This window comes from Diprion similis, chromosome 6, assembly GCF_021155765.1.
Source record: "Diprion similis isolate iyDipSimi1 chromosome 6, iyDipSimi1.1, whole genome shotgun sequence".
Taxonomy (NCBI): domain Eukaryota; kingdom Metazoa; phylum Arthropoda; class Insecta; order Hymenoptera; family Diprionidae; genus Diprion; species Diprion similis.
The window spans coordinates 24,430,576-24,443,521 of NC_060110.1; the positions used below are offsets into that span (position 1 = coordinate 24,430,576).

Here is a 12,946-nt window from a genome sequence, read left to right on the forward strand (position 1 = left end):
TTTTAAAACAGGCAGAGACCTGTCGATTCGAAACGCTGAAATCATTTCCAAATTGGACACCAGACTAAGAGCATTGGAATATGAACGAGAAAAAGCTAACGCTGGTGACGGAACTGCATAAGCCTGCACGCCGGAATTACCCGCGTCGCCGTGTAGACGTGCGCGGCATCGACGAGACCTGGCAGGCGGATCTTGTTGATATGATGTCATACGCAGGACAAAACAAAGACTACAAGTATATGCTCACAGTCATTGATATCTTTTCAAAGTATGCGTGGGCTGTACCGATAAGGAGCAAGTCCGGGGATGATGTTACAAAGGCCATGGAATCTGTGCTAACTCAAGGACGTGTACCGAAAAAATTACACGTGGATAGAGGAGCGGAATTCTACAACTCAAAATTTGAATCTCTTATGTCACGCTATGGAGTCAAACTCTACTCCACGTACAGTAATTTGAAGGCTTCGATCTGTGAACGGTTTAATCGTACGTTGAAAAGTAAAATGTGGAAACGGTTCAGTATGCAAGGAAGCTACAAGTGGCTCGACATCTTATCTGATTTAGTATCGGCTTACAACAACACGAAACACCGAACCATAAGAATGAAACCATCGGATGTCACCGTTGCGAACGAAAGGCTGGTATTACGTCAGTCGTACGGAGGGCTTCGAGCGAAACCTTCCAAACCGGCAAAGTTCGAATCAGCAAGTTCAAAAACGTCTTTGAGAAAGGTTACACTCCCAATTGGACGACTGAAATATTCACAATAAGCCAAGTAGAAAATACCAATCCTGTGACGTACAAGCTCAAAGACTATCAAGGTCAACCCATCGCTGGTGGTTTCTACGAACAGGAGCTCCTCAAGGTGGAACATCCGGACATCTATCTGGTGGAGAAGGTGCTTCAGAAGCGGGGAAAAAAATTATACGTCAAGTGGCTAGGTTTTGACAATACACACAATAGTTGGATAAATGAATCTGATATGTAATATTGAATAAACGAAATTATTTTCCAAGTATTTGTCTTTATTTTTACATCTTAGAGATACAATTCATACCGATGCTCAGTTTAACTGCCGGTCTCGTAGCCCCACGGCACCGTATCGGTTGTGTTTCGAAATAACTTACGCTTATCGTCGTTCCAGCTCAGTGCTACTTTTTTCTGTTCAATGGTATAGACCTGATGCTTCTGACTCTGTATCAAACTCTGACGTTCGACTAAATTTTCGCGTTCTGAAGCACACTTCAAGTAATCATCGAAGGTTATAGTTTTTAACAGGGATCCTTTGACACCCTTGGCTCGTTTTTGATCCTTATCCTCCCCCATCACTCTGAATGAGTACAACTTCGCTCTCAAGCCAATGAATTCCGCCATTATTTTTCCGTTACACTCATCTTTCATCAAACCTAGAACTTTTTTGTTAACCAACGGCATTCCGTAGACGTTGTCAGGTGGATAATCAGAGGTATCAAATTTATCCAAGTCCTGTTTGATGCATTCGTAAATGTTGGGGACGGTGAAGTGATATATCAAACTATCCGTGTCAGTGTACATTAATTTTGCCTGATGACCAAATTTCGTTTTAACATACTTGTAGTGAAAATCGTAGATAAAGGTCTTTGCAAGATCTAAAATGGAAAAACCTGCATACAATGGTTTGTTGAGTTTGACTGTCGTTTTACGCAATTCAACTATTATCATATCTTGATCAAAGATTGTACAACTGTGGAAATTTGGTTTGGCTATAGTAGCTCTAGCACCGTATCTTCCATCCCATTTCGTGATCAGCCTGACATCTCTATACTTCCTAACATTTTCCATTGTCTTACCGAAAACTGCGTTGTTCATCAGTTTATAGAAGTTTTTTTCGAATTCATTGTTTGATTTTTTGCGTAAGTCTGTATTTAAATCTATGTACTTTTTGAGCCACGGTGTTTGTCTGAACTTTAGAACTCTATGAATTTTAGCTAGTTTTAAACCTAATTCTAAGCATTGTTTCAAGACGCGGTAATGAACAACGTAGTTTTGCTTGGAGAGTAGCGTGGTCATCAATTTCGGCTGCTTACTTTTTGAGATGGGAGGTATGCAGTGTTCCGGACACAGTGGTAAATCTTTATGCATTTCATGCAGTTCCTTGGGATATTCCAAATCTACCTCTAATAAGTAGCCAAACTCCGCTTCGTCTGTGATGGCAAAAACATCGAATTGTCTGAAATCTAATATCCATTCGAAAGAACTGCATGGTAGAGCAAAGCTCATAGCCGCGCCGTACAAGTTGTTAACGTCGAAGTACATGAGATAAGACTCTTCGAGCGCTGGATTGAAAGCATCTCCCATGTATCTATTGTTAGCCTTTGCATATCGGTTAGAGCATTGGGACACACCACCTCGAATACCTTTTTCTATAAACATAAGCATATCTATGTCAGTGAGAAGCTCAAGTTCGATACCGGTACATTTCAACATTGCGTCAAACGAAAGACCGGGTGCCGTGTGATAATGTAAAGGGTCCAGGTTGTACGTTGCATAACAATTTTGTCGAAAGTTTTCAAAAACGTCAGCCAACAGAAAAACATCAGTTTGCAAATATAAGTCTGAATATTCCCCCAACGTTTTAAGGTTAAAAGCTTGCCAAACTTTACACGCGTGTGCGTAATCTTCATCTGAAATACCTTGATTGTTCAATTTTGAATAAAATTTTTCTTTAGGCGGTAACTTTACGTCCTCGAGCTTCTCCCAACTATCCATATACTCATACGGAAAAACACCTTTTCTGGTTAATAACTCGAATTTTTCAGAGCTAGTGCAAAATTTACGTGTAATTGCTTTTTGATTATCATTCAAATACATTGCCAATTTTTCGAGGCTGCTGGGCATAAAACGGTACGAATCTATAAATCTCAACTGTACATTTGTTCCTTTAACGAATTTTGTGAACGAAATATACTTTTCTTTGTTCACGGGTAGAAGCTGAATAGTACCCTGAAAAGTTGTGGCCAATGCTTTAATCAAAAAATGCGAATCGTAACCCGACAGATTGTGGAATATCACTGGGATAGTATGCGATTTTCGATAATTAAGATTACAGCTTTGATGCGCAGGACCACGGTACCTTCCTGTGAAATGACAGTGATCACGGTGTTTCACGGCTTCGCGCGTGAACGGCTTTTCACAAATATGACATACCTTTGATAAATTAAATTCGTTAATTTGATTGAAGTTCAGCGACTCCATACGTACAATATTTTTTAAATACTTTTTTTTTAAGGAGTGTGCCAATTCCTCCAACTTGTTCACAAACCATTCGATGCAAGTCTTCCCGCGGTTAATTTTGAACTCTGAAATGGAATCGTTAAAGGTGCAATGCAGGTAATATGCTATACTGTAAGGAATATGATTTTGACAAATTGTTCTATTTTCTGACACTTGAATGTTAGTAGCTTGCAACAAGCATTCTAGATCCGCGTAAATACAGAACGGAACGGTTTCCTTGTGCTTCAAATTTTTGAATTTTAGAATTTTTTCCTCCTCTGTGGGTAATTCGACTTTGGTTTCGTTTAAATCTGTGCAATAAAGTTTATGCTTTGTCAAATATTTTTCAGATTGGAAGTGCAACAAACATCTATCACATAACCAAGTACGACCATTACGGGTGGAAATTTGAGAACTAGTTAATCGAGATAAATTTCGAATCCAAGCGAAATGAAAAATTTTGTTTTTTTTATAATTATCCATATCAACATCATCGTCATCGTCTGTCATTTCGGTTTCCACTGCCAAGAGATGAATTACGGGTTTATCAGACTTATTCTGACTCAAGTGAATCGGTACTATTTCACTTTTTTTTCCACCATCTTGGTCTATACCAAAAACATTGATGGAAAGTCCGTTGAGTTTTTCAAATTTCGAAATAGCATTTTTGTGTAAAGACATAGGAAAGTTTATACTGTCATACCGTAGCACCTCGCTGAAATGTGGATACGAGCTGATTTTGTTGGGATTTTTGTTTTCAGCTGGGCGCAGAGCTGCGGTGACCGACCAAAGGAAACAATACGAGTCGTTATTTCGGATGTTTACCACAGCCTTCTTATCACTGATGTGTTTCGGCAACAGGGTGTAGGTATTAAGACCACCTCGAAGTGGTGTATACTTGTTGATGTTGACGGCAAGATTGATAATTTCAAGTAACGACCAGCCTGAATCCTTTTCCTGGAAATCTTCCACCTTTGTTAACAAACGGTTTGTTACATTTTCGATGAACCATTCCTTAATATCCGTTGTCAGGAGGATGATTTCGTTTCTCGTATTAAAGAATTTGTTCTCTTCTACTGTGTGATCATCCTTCTTTACTTCGAATTTACAAGCCAGGATAGCGTTGACTTTTAGGCTCCTGGCTTTCTTCAAATCGTTTTTCAGTTTTGTCACAGCAAGTAACTTTGCGTCTTCTAGAAACCTCTCTACGTCTTTATGTTTCAAATTGGTGATGGATCCGGTTCGTATTCTTCCCTTGAAAGCAGACTCCAATTCTTCCCAGTGTACGTGATCGCTTCGTCTTTGTTTCCGCGTACCGTCACCCGTTGTCCGAAGACGTTTGAATTTTTCCGTCAGCGATTTCAAGAGTCCGATGTCTGTGATAATTTTCATTTTCTCACCCATCGTTGAAGCCTTTCGCAGAATTTTGTTTAGAAGCCGGATATTTTGCGTCCCAAATTTAATCCATTTCTGAATCTCCGTTGGCGATGATTTGTTCAACATTTTGTACGCAGATTCCATAATGTTGATTAATTTCGAACATTTCGCGGATTCCATCTTTCTTACTTCTCACGTGCTCTTGACAAGTTTAGACATGAATGATCGTTTGCTGTAATGGTAATCCTTTTTATAGAGCGAGCTATACGTGTGCCTATTGCGTGTGGTGTGGTGCGCTGTATGCTACGCGTGTCACGTGTCACGAACGAAAAATGTTCAGGCGTCGAGCGGGTTTTAATCGAACTGGTCGGACAAGTGCGCGGTGGAGTTCGACGTGGCGAGAGTCAAGCAACAACGCACCGGAAAGACGGTGTGTAATCAGAATTCGCCATCGCGCTGCAACGCGAGAATACATTTTCCCCAAGCTCGTTGGTATTTCCGAAAATTTTTAACACTCTTCTCTTTAACAATTTACTACTAACTAGAAGAGTTGCACTTCTCTGTCATTCTACCCCGATTTTAAAATAATCACGAGGGAAAGAGTTATCAAATAATAATATATTCTTCAGTCAACGAGTAGGTGCATTTGGAAGTAATCGAGCTACATTTGGGTGGAAGAAAAAAAATTTGGAACCTTGAACTTCTTTGCCGAATTAAAAAGCTCTCCCGTTACTTGGCAATTTCGAAAACGTTTTGAAAACATCCTCTCGTCGTTCCATTTTTCAGTAATTTCAAAAGTATATATTGTATGTAGAGTTTTAACGCATTATGGCGAAGGAATATTTTTATAAACTCAAGATGGTAAAGTATGAACCTCCCTACAGGAGGAGAATTAGTCCAGAGGTATGTGTATAAAATCTCAGTGCACCGTGACTCTCGCCGACTCGCGGCTGCTCGTTGGTCTTCGTGGAGGATCGGTCGGCCGTTGCGCGGTGATACGGTTAGTACCACGGTGGCGTAGACAGCGCCGTTTTGCGGCTGGTAGTTTGGCCATTCGGTCAGTTCGTCGCCGGCAGTCCGTGGGTTCGGTAACTCTCCGGTCTGCCAAGTAGGTCCCACCTGTCCCTGAAAGAAACGCCGCATTAAAATCCGGTGGAAAGTGCGGTCGGGATGTTTTTGAAAAATTGGAACGCCGATAACGGTTAAGCTTTAAACCGAAATCCCGTAACGATTGGTAAATATATTAACATCAGTGTTGAATCATCTCCTACTTACCCGAGGTGACGTGGTGAGAATGCGCCATTTTAACTCGCCCTTGAAAGAATTACTTACATTACTACCGATCTAGAAATTTGAGACCAATTTCTACACCCTAAAAGACGAAGCTCAACCTACCGCCCATCTTTCTACATTCGCAACCGTCGCCTGACCGGGAGGAACGCCGAAAAGAAATCTGCTGCGCCCACCACCGTTTCCGGTGGGACCAAAGTCGACGGACTTCACTTCCTCCCTCCCTCGGTGGTCCGTTAATAATAATGGAGTTGAGCATTTAAAGTCACGTAAAATATATACCAAACTCAGTCGCCTGCTCGCCATGCGAAAGCACTAAAATCCCGGAGGCGAATCTCGGAGTGCATTAACGGGAGAATCGGCGATGACGAATCCAGGCGCAAACACGTGCAGGTAAAACTGAAACTACGCTGATCCTTTCTGCGAACCGTGTATCGTTAACCCAAGTCGCGAAAATCCAATCTAATCTGAAAGAAGAGCAAAAAGTGGATGAAAATTGAACATCTCCGGTACTTCTCTCTCGTTTTTACCGAAGCAATTTAGATAGTCGAGGGATGAAATTTGAACCTTCTGCGGTATACATCTCAAGCGTTAACGCTATCCCGAACACACAGTTTTTCGATTCATCCCTTACGATGGAGAAACCTTCGACGTTTTCTCCGATAAATCAAAGCCTAGCCAGATCGTGTAACGTTTCTTCGCACACCGCGGAGAATTTGAAGTTTGCTGACCGAGTCGATTTGAAAAACAATTGCCGGGGTCTCTGGGCAGATGTGGGGTACGAATCTTCGTTTCGCTTTTCTCCCTACTAAACTTTTCAAGGTTATGGTTTCCGCATCCCCTCCGAGATCCCAGGATAGGATGCTGTTAGCCTCGCGGCAGGTGTCACGAGGTCCACGCCGTCGTTGCGTGCTACCATTGTTACGTGTGCTGCTTCGTTATAACTCACATCTAGTATACGTATATACATATGTTAGAGACAGGCAACGATCTAGTCGGGTTACGTGCTAAGTAATTATAATTAGTCCGCTCTCCACTCACTCGACGGAGGTCCGTCCGTCCGTCGGCGATAGTTCACCGTCCGTTTGCCGGTCTACAGCAGCAGCGTCTTGCTCGCCTTCGCCTCTCCTCGTTGTTGTCAGGTGAAAAATCGTCCGCGCGTTCTGCCGGTTGCCGGGTTGCGCCATTTTGTGCTGGCCGACGAAGGGAGCAGGCCAAGAGACGATCGGCAGATGTTTTTCCGCATCGCCGACCGTCTCAGCAGCCTCACCTCGCCGCGACTTTCCCACGTTCGATCTCGACGATTGTTCTCGATTTTCTCGGAAAACCATTTGTCGTAAGTTAGAAATAGCATGAAGTAGTTCAAGTCTGAGCTACTCCGGTGTCTAAATCAATCGATGAATCATATTGAAGTTGGTAACGTTATCGTAACGATTCGTGCCGAGGAAAAACCGTTATTTCGCCATTTTGGAATTGACTGAAATTCAGTGAATCGTTATAAAAAAAAACACACTCATATTTCGAAATCTTAGTTCCTTGAAAATCGTCTTCGAATTCAGAAAATAGTAAACTCTTTCCCAATGTTTCGTTACGATAACGTCATACTACTTCAATCTCGTATCGATGATGTGAGAACAGCCATTAGTCACATCGATGAATAGAGTCTAGCGGCGGCCCGTACGTATGTACGACTTTTACTTTTCTCCAACCTTACAGCACAGCTCAGGGAAACAATTACTCAGTATCCCAATCGAGGGACAGAAACTGTGTCCAATGCGCGCCGCCTCGTTGAATCACGTGACTAATCGCTGATCCGGACGATCTTTGTTCAAGTACGAGTACGAAAATCGAGCTCACAGTAATAGAATACGAGCCTCTTATTCATATAGTTGCAAGCCATAGCGGGGCCAATTGTTAATATTTAGAGTAAATTGACGCGTCTCATATCGATATCTGGAAAAAAATATTATCATAAAAAAAAGTTTCACTATTCCCTGATTATTCTTCATCAGTTATAGTATAGATGAAGGAAGAAGAAATCATGTAAAAATTAGTTTATCATATTCAAATCCAGATGTAACGAGATTCACCGGTTAACCGTATAAAAGTTTGCTTGTTACAGTAAAGTTAACGCTGCACCTACGAGTAGCGATGTAAAAATAGAACTTTAGCAATCCAGCGCCAATCAGGGCCGTAACATTGGTCGAGTACTGCGACGTGGACGGCGTCTGGTGTTGCAAAAATTTTTATAAACTTTCTCATAACCATTTTTTCCCACGACTATTCCCTGATCCAAATTTTATTGGTAAAAGCTGTAAAATAATATTACGTATATAAGTGTATCCCTATTGGTTGCTTTATAATATTTCTTGGTATTCGCACGCGTCATAATTCTGTACACCTACGTGTTACGTCAATACATCCCAATGTTTTCACCTTCGGATTACGTTGTTAACGGTCGAAAGTAGTCGTCGTCGTCGTCATTCTCCTCGCAAGGTGCCAAACCGAGGTATTTTTCAACGTTTTTTCAATCGTGTCCAGTCAGCCGAGTGGGCGGAGAGGTGGGTAAAGCCGGTGGTGAAGCTTTCGACCTAGGCGACTGGTGGCGATTTCGCGAATGGTAGTTACACATACACAAGCACGACGGGGAGTTGCTGGCTACGTGTGGCAGCCACGCGTGCGTATCTCCTCTCTCTCTCTCTTTCTCTCTCTCTATCCCTCATTTTTGCGCTCCCTTTCTCGTCGTTATAGCTGCACGTAGATATATACGCATCCATATTACATATTTTCATCATGAAACTCGTACATTATAAGTTACAACGTATTCGCAGATCATATACCTACGACTGCTAAATAGAATTTATTTATCCCTAATTTTATACCGTAATCCGAAATTATTCCACGAGCTACTTTCATACTCCTCCACCAAACCGTATAATAAAATACCTACGTATAATTCGAAAACCAAAGTACTCTATTATAAGTGATAAGATATGCGACACCGTGTGCAGATCCGGTTAACAGGTTTTCGAAAAGAAATTAGTGACTAATTCACTCCTTCCATTTGATTCGTTACCCGATTATTCGCGAGGCGGTGACAGCGTTTCCCGTGGGAAGAGGCGGCGTCGTCGTGATTCGTACGAAATCAAACGACGATCATCATCACGAGCAGTCTGAAAGCAGGCAGGCAGGCAGGCAGGCAAACCGCGCGCGCACACGGACACGCGTAATTCTAAAACTCACCGCCTTGCCCCGCGCGCGCAGACACACACACACGCGTACTTACGCACACGCACGCGTGCGCACACACACACACACGCACACACATGTAGCGCCGTATTCTCGCGGCGACAATTTCTACGGGTCAGGCAGGGTGTGTCTCACCGAGTCGAGTCGTCGCTCGGCGTGTATAACAATATGTATAATGTACTCGAACACTCGGCACATCAGAGATAAACTACACTCGCCGAACCGAGGTACATACATACATACATACATATATACATGCATACATGCATACATACAGAGTTTCTGCGAAAGCAATCACGCCGCCGATCCACGGGGCTGTACAGCGATCGCAATATATGTATAGTATATCTACCTACTCGCGTTGTAAATTAATGCAAAAAGCACATCGCGCATTGCCCAAACGTTGAAGTGTGAAGCAAACCCATGTCCACTGGACGAGGAAACAACTTAATTGATCAATTCTTTTCCCCCGGCAAAACCGATATACCATAAGTGACGAAACGTCGGGCATCCTTTATTTTCATCCTTGTCTCATTATTACTCGAAATCAAATGCTCGGCTCGATCAATGGCGAGTTTCAATGACCGAACACGCACGTCCTCCCCCCCCCCCCCTTCCATCATTGTCGGACTCGATTCGGACGGATTCGAATTCGAGCTAATCGCGTGCTTCGAGTTTACAAGTTTTTAGGGTTTCTACATACGTATACCTACGCATCGATGTACACGTACGAAGCACGAGCTATCCTACAATTATGTACATACTTCAGAACCTACGCTGACCAAGTTCGGTATCGACGTTCGCTCGTTCGTTCGTTTCGGCGTAGTCTTTCTTTCTCCACGATATTTCAACATCACCTCCTCCTTTTCTTTTCTTTTCTTTCCTTTCCTCTTCATTCCTCGCAATTCCTTACTTCCTGCTTTTTATCTTTAAAAATCCTTCTTCCCTTCAGTCGGGTGTGCCACACGGCATGCTGTCTCTGCCTGTTGCTAGGCGCTCCCCGCTCGTTCTCCTTCTCCCCTCGCCCTTCTTGCCCCGCAGGCAGGCGGCGGCAGCGGCTATACAAGCCGACGAAGGCGGCAGCCCGCTTCCTCCACGACTCGCCAGTTCTCCCCGGTTGTGCCCCTCCGCCCCTCCTTCTCGCCTCCCTCAACCGTACGACGACCACTCTCTATCTCTTGGCTCGTCCATTTCGTCGTTGCTATACGTGTACGTACATACAATATGTACGTGTATTATACAGGGGGGGGGGGGGGGAGAGCTTACTATACCTATAACGAACATTAATGCAGACACCCGGGATTGCTGGGATTTAAGCCAGCGCGTTCACTTATACATGCCTGGCCTACCTTGTGTCTACACCAATTCACTTCATATATACACGGTTTATTAGACTTTTTGCGGTATTCATTATCACGCCTTAATCTATGTAACAGTGTGAGGGTAAATTTGTGAACCCTGCATGTGCATCTTGAACAAATACATTTGTACAATTATACGTTCACATACTGCAGCGGTTATATGTGGAGATTATTTTTCTTTAATACGCAGTTTTAACATACATATTCCATTCATGCGGGGAAAACTATTTTTAAGTTTCCTGATGTCATTTCTGCACCGGCCTGTGGTAGTTTCACCCACTGCTTTAGCGGTCAAATAAATGGTAATTCGTTACTGTTACGAATATACTCGGTTTTTTGACAGATTTCGAACAGATCTCAGACGTAAAACTTGTGAATGAAATTTCGATGGATCGAACTTCGTCGAAAATTATGGTAATGAGATCTTGCATCTCCGGCAACGATTAGAGATGTCAGTATTTGATGAAAAATATCATGACGCTTTCTTTTCCTTCGTTCGAACATTTCTTCATTTCGCACTTTTTACTTCTTTTGGTTTATTTTTCAAGTTCCCGTTACTGCTTCCATTTCCGTTGTGGAATATAACCGCGCAACGATCATGCGAACAATATGTGTGTGCGGATCTTGAGTAATTCTCGAACTAATTACTATTGCAACGAGTAATTATTAGTTTCATTATACCCTCACGTGAGTGACAGAGAGAATTAACAGACGAGTGATCATACGTTTTTTGTACTTCTTACCGCGCAGTGCAATTTAAGGAAACCTGAATCAAAGCAGCGCCGACGCTGCACGTACAGTCTGGTGAAAAAGGTTTTGATACACTAAAGGGAAAAAGATAAGTAGGGAAGATATTTGTACTGAATTTGATTGAATCGAAAATTTCAACTAAAGAATGATATCTAGAATTTTTTTTATGTACAAATCGATTATATCTGTTCATCAAGTTCTGAGCCTAATGGCACGTTTTGTTCAAGCAGATTTATCGCTTCGGATTTTAATCAAAAAACTATTACAAGTCAAAGATATTAACGTTACGTGCTCTGATAATAAGATTCACGAATATCAACGTAAATCTATCTTCTCTAAAAAAATTTGTTCGAAGAACTCGTTTATAAAAAACGGGGAACTAACTTTATTTCATTGATATTTTTCCTGGTCGAGATTAGATAAATAGCTTTGGTGCGTTGAATTGGTTTTTCATAAATGTGCAGATTACTTCAGATTCATTAGCAAGACTGCTTTATTCTTGATTAACCACTTTACGTCGCTGTTTCGTATAATTATTTCTTGGCTGTACGCATTTTTTAAGCATACTGTACGCCAGGATATATATATATATATATATATATATATATATATATATATATATATATATATATATATATATATATATATATCCCTTATAATTACATACCGAACCTTTCTTATAGCCAATTACACCAACTTCCGCTGTACCCACTTCTTTTCAATATACCTCATGCAGTCTCGAACTATCGTCTGACGATCTTTCCAAGATTTTTTTTTCTTCATATAATACATTCTATTTTAATCTACGTAGAATCTTCGTCAAACTACATACAAAAATATATAAATGACACCGATGCTCCCCGAATACTAATTTCTCACCATATTTATTTGAAATTTTATCTCTAATCCGCTTGTCAGACTCTCAAAGTTTTATTCTCTGCGATAACTATCGAAATCACGTCGCTTTTAATCGTCAGTCACGTAGTACGCGGGTAAAACCAATTTCTTGTAGAGGGAATCCTGCGTCTCACCCTCTTCCGCAAGAGAACAAAGCGCAACCATTATGTACACATATCTCCTTGAAGAGTGAGTGAACAAATCTAACGGAAACATCATGGAGTCAGTGACGTCGTCAGAAATTTTGGAAAGATTTTTATCTCCTCTTTGTCTCCTTTTTGTCGTATAATCATAAAAAAAAAAAAAAATTATATACTCGGAAAACCACTCTATCAATATTATCATCAAATGACAAAGACAGGAAAACTGTATCCTATTGATACCGAGCTGGTGCCGGTACGCCGATGGAAACGTGACTAAAAAGTAATTGACTAGATATAAATGAAAAACAAAAACAATCCTCTTTAATTATATACTTGCCGAGTAATTTCCTCATTCGATACACACAAACGATTTATCAACCTTACGGTACTTTTCTACTCATTCAATTTATTTTGAAATTTGCAAGAATTTTGGAAATGTTATGCGAGTACATCACGCGAGCATCTGCGAACCTTAAACTTGGCCGTTAACATTGAGCCTTGAGGCCACAAAATCAGTCTACGGTGTGACCCATACATCCGCCTAGATTATTGTTGAGTTCACTCCAATGAGTCATTCTCATGCTCTACTTTTCTTGTCATTTTAACGGTACGAGTTATAAGCCTCGA

At 41.5% G+C, this 12,946-nt stretch overlaps 2 protein-coding genes across 2 annotated transcripts; one reads left to right on the plus strand and one right to left on the minus strand.

Moving 5' to 3' along the window:
- The first annotated feature begins 203 nt into the window (after nucleotides 1–203).
- LOC124406577 lies at nucleotides 204–988 on the plus strand. Its single transcript, XM_046882013.1, has 2 exons — nucleotides 204–478; nucleotides 565–988. The coding sequence occupies exons 1-2, from the start codon at nucleotides 204–206 to the stop codon at nucleotides 986–988; spliced, it is 699 nt and encodes a 232-aa protein (XP_046737969.1).
- Nucleotides 989–1,068: 80 nt separating this feature from the next.
- On the minus strand, nucleotides 1,069–4,809 carry LOC124406578. The gene is made up of 3 exons (XM_046882014.1): nucleotides 3,867–4,809; nucleotides 1,919–3,563; nucleotides 1,069–1,807 (listed from the first exon to the last, which is right to left on the minus strand). Exons 1-3 carry the CDS (start codon nucleotides 4,807–4,809, stop codon nucleotides 1,069–1,071), a joined length of 3,327 nt encoding a protein of 1,108 aa, XP_046737970.1.
- Nucleotides 4,810–12,946: the final 8,137 nt, after the last annotated feature.

Excerpts from the sequence above, each read along its gene's own strand:
- LOC124406578 (XM_046882014.1), bottom strand. The coding sequence starts at position 4,809 with ATGGAATCCGCGAAATGTTCGAAATTAATCAACATTATGGAATCTGCG. Across the intron at positions 3,564-3,866 it reads ACTTTCCATCAATGTTTTTG|ATTTAAACGAAACCAAAGTC; the intron begins GTATAGACCAAG and ends TTTATTGCACAG. Across the intron at positions 1,808-1,918 it reads CAAACACCGTGGCTCAAAAA|GAAGTATAGAGATGTCAGGC; the intron begins GTACATAGATTT and ends GGAAAATGTTAG.
- LOC124406577 (XM_046882013.1), top strand. The coding sequence starts at position 204 with ATGTCATACGCAGGACAAAACAAAGACTACAAGTATATGCTCACAGTC. Across the intron at positions 479-564 it reads AAGGCTTCGATCTGTGAACG|TATCGGCTTACAACAACACG; the intron begins GTTTAATCGTAC and ends TATCTGATTTAG.